Source organism: Megalobrama amblycephala, linkage group LG1 (assembly GCF_018812025.1).
Source record: "Megalobrama amblycephala isolate DHTTF-2021 linkage group LG1, ASM1881202v1, whole genome shotgun sequence".
NCBI classification, from domain to species: domain Eukaryota; kingdom Metazoa; phylum Chordata; class Actinopteri; order Cypriniformes; family Xenocyprididae; genus Megalobrama; species Megalobrama amblycephala.
Window position 1 is genome coordinate 13,477,497 of NC_063044.1, and position 3,684 is coordinate 13,481,180.

A 3,684-nucleotide genomic window follows, 5' to 3' on the forward strand; every position below is an offset into this window, starting at 1 on the left:
ACCTTTTCTCTTATGTAATGTGCCTCAACCATCTCTCTTTCTACAGTGTTTCTTCAAATCTCCTTCTTGCTTACTCTCTCTCCTCCCCCATCATGAGTGGACACGCCCCCTACTGCTGATTGTCTACAAGTGTGTTGTGATGCTCGGTCCAATCCACTTTACACAGTGTTTCTCAGAAATCGCTTACTGCGCCTTTAAAATAAAAAGTTGTTTACATTCATTGTACAGAGCAAAAAAATAATAATCTTTGACTCCAAAAGTCAGTTGGATTGTTGAAGTTTATGAGTAATATTAAGTCATTTTCTGTATTTATAAGATGTATGATGGTTTTAAAGGTTTGTGCTTTTGACGATTTCCCTGTATTTAAATATAGATTATCTTTTCCATTCACAAAAGGCTTCATTCTTGAATTCAATACACCCAACCACATAAACCCACATTTCTGCCTAATGACCACACAACTGAAATTTAAGTTGATTTGTTTCAATCTGAAGAGATCCTAATAAATATAATATGAGGCGAATCATTTTAAATTACTTGACATCACATCTTTTTCCATTGACTAAACGAGAGATATGATTTCAATATTGAACAATGAGGTAAAAATATTCTTTGATGTCTCTAAAGGTAATAGGACTGCATTTGTCACCTGTATCACTAGTTGATCTGCATGCCTGCTCTGAAAATTGTATTTTTTTTCAATGTTGTTGCAGCCACATCATGCATGTTATCAGCTGTTGCATACAGAGATTTGAAAGGCTCTCAAAGGTACTCATTATGTAAAGTGATTTAGGTAGTTACAGGTGACAAGTGCAACTGTTTTCTGCAGTCCATGCACCATACTTTCGGCAGAAATGTCCTCTGATTCAGCAGGGCTGAGGAGTAAAACAAAAACTGTCAGGGCCTTCCCAGAATCTATGTAAAACTACACAGATGCATGACGTAATACTTATTCTACTATGAACCTGATAATGCCATATTACATTTGCTTACCAGAACTCCCTCATCCCAAAACCCACTAATTGTATTGCCCAGAAAAATGCCCAACTGCCGAAGGAGGGGTTGCTGCTGAGTAGACGTGCCTTAATTGCAACTGTATCCAGAATAGCACTCAAAGGCTCAGATCAATGATGATATGCTCGTAGATCTGTGTGTTGCCCTTAAAACTTGAGGCAAATATGAAGTCCCTCCGGTCAGTGGAGACCACGGTGAAGGAACGTGGAGCCTGGATGTAGACTTCCTTGAAACGCTCAAAAACCTTCTTCTCAGCATCCCACAGATAGATCTGCGAGAAGGTGTAGTCACTTCCCAGAGCCAGGTAGTACCTTTCTTTGAAGGAAAAAGGCTGCAGGATCATGGAGCCTCTTGAAGGAAGGGCCTGAACCTCAGAAAACACCTTAGCAGTCCAATGCAAGACTTTGGAATCACCGATGTAACGGGTCATGGCCAGATAAAGATCCTCCTTTATCCAAAAGGCCTTGACAGCAACTACATCTTCCATGTTAGGGATCTCACCCTGCAAGGCAAATTTCTGAGTGCTCCTGCTCCACTGATAGATGACAGGTACTTGGGAACGACTTGCTAGGATAAGATGGGCCTTACCATCCAAACTGACAAACTCTGCATCTGTATCACGAAACCATTCATGAAGGGACTGGTAAGAGTAGAAGCCCTTGTCGCTCCATTTGTAAAGAGTGGACAGACCAGCCTTAGAGCTGTCAGCGATGATGAAGAACCAGTCATTGCCAATCTGAAAGGCCTCAATGTCATTCGGCTTGGAAATCTTTGATACCTCAATGTCCTGGAACTTTGTGAACTTGCTTTGGTCTTCATCAAACTTATAGATGTGGGAACCACCAAAGAGTTGAGCAACAATGACAAAGACTTGGTTCTGGATAATCACAGACTTACAGCCAACAATAGACTGACCTGAGATGAAAGAAAACACATTGCATGAGATTTGTTGCATCATACACAATCCTTCTTATCATGACTTTACCATGATTGCACCTGTGATGTTGTCATAACTCCTGAAGTTCATCTCGATGTGGTCCCATTGGAGCACCATGCAGCTCTCTGCGTTGGGAGCCGCGATGGCCACGTACACGTCGTTCTTGTGTGAAAACGTGTCCACAGATAAAGACTCCGTAGGCACAGAGTGGAGAGGAATGAAATCTGGCCAACAAATGGTAAAATGACATCTTAAGTTGATGATACACGGGGCAACTTTTTGAGCAATGTTGCCGAGCGATGTTGCTTGGTCACTTTCCCATTGAGAATGGGCAACAAATTACGATCTGAAGTATTTGTTCGCTCGGCAACATTGCTCAAAATTTCTAAAATGTATTTTCGTTTTCAAACACTTTCCGTTCAGACTAGCATTTTTAAATGTTTTCCAAAAGTTGCTTGTCCACACTGGAACATCTGAAAACGCTTAAACCACCGAGCTGTGCATGTGTTAAACACAAAAGCTCCCTGAGGTGACAGAGAGAGACCAGACATAATAAAGTTCTCACGCTATTTTTCAGGCATTATTTTATTAGCAAAATATCCAACCGCTTAATGGTGCATCCAGGTCCCACTCAATCACCATTCCATGTATGATCTATAAAGGCAAACGCCCTCATGTTTTGCTCCAGAACAGCAATTGCAAGCAAATTTTCTGTAATCAGCGGCGGCGGTTACGTATGGCAGATTATGGCAGTTGCATTCAGACCAAACAGGGGAAATAAACAGCTCATGATGCTGCTCGTTAGTTCTGTTGCTTGAGTTGGCCTTCGACAGAAATTGCAGCTTTGAAAAGCAAATTTAAACATTGCGTCGCGTCTAGTTAGGACATGGCGTCAGGCTAAGATTTCCAGCGACAAGTAATTTATGTCCAAACCAGACTCGACCTGAGATGCCACAAAATCTATCAAAAATCACAGCCAATCAGAAAAGAGTGTGGGCGAGGTCTCTCTGCAAGCGCACTGCATTCACAACAAAATGGATAAGTACCGTACATTATATTAAATTCATAATCTTGCACCATTTTAAAGTGTTTAAAAATACATACTAAGTGACTGAAACAATCTTTTCTTATCATATATTAAACTTGTTTGTTCACCTTGAGTTGACAGCTTGAACATTGTTGTTTCCTTTAAAGGTGCCCTAGAACTTTTTTTTAAAAGATGTAATATAAGTCTAAGGTGTCCCCTGAATGTGTCTGTGAAGTTTCAGCCCAAAATACCCCACAGATTTTTTTTAATTCATTTTTTTAACTGCCTATTTTTGGGCATAATTAGAAATGAGGCCCTTTAAATCTCGTGCTCCATGCCCCAAGAGCTCGCGCTTGCCTTAAACAACATAAAAAAAAGTTCAAACAGCTAATGTAACCCTCAAAATGGATCTTTACAAAGTGTTCGTCATGCAGCATGTCTAATTGCGTAAGTACAGTGTTTATTTTGATGTTTACGTTGATTCTGAATGAGTTTGAGGCTGTGCTCCGTGGCTAACGGGTAATGCTACACTGTTGGAGAGATTTATAAAGAATGAAGTTGTGTTTATGCATTATACAGACTGCAAGTGTTTAAAAATGAAAATAGCGACGGCTCTTGTCTCCGTGAATACAGTAAGAAACGATGGTAACTTTAACCACATTTAACAGTACATTAGCAACATGCTAACGAAACATTTAGAAAGACA

The 3,684-nt window shown here is 40.3% G+C and overlaps 1 protein-coding gene across 1 annotated transcript; it reads right to left on the reverse strand.

Moving 5' to 3' along the window:
• Window positions 1-370: 370 nt before the first annotated feature.
• On the reverse strand, window positions 371-2,593 carry LOC125272756 (leucine-rich repeat LGI family member 2-like). Its single transcript, XM_048198214.1, has 3 exons — window positions 2,557-2,593; window positions 2,011-2,175; window positions 371-1,929 (listed from the first exon to the last, which is right to left on the reverse strand). The coding sequence occupies exons 1-3, from the start codon at window positions 2,591-2,593 to the stop codon at window positions 1,112-1,114; spliced, it is 1,020 nt and encodes a 339-aa protein (XP_048054171.1). The 3' UTR covers window positions 371-1,111.
• Between the last annotated feature and the right edge of the window lie 1,091 nt (window positions 2,594-3,684).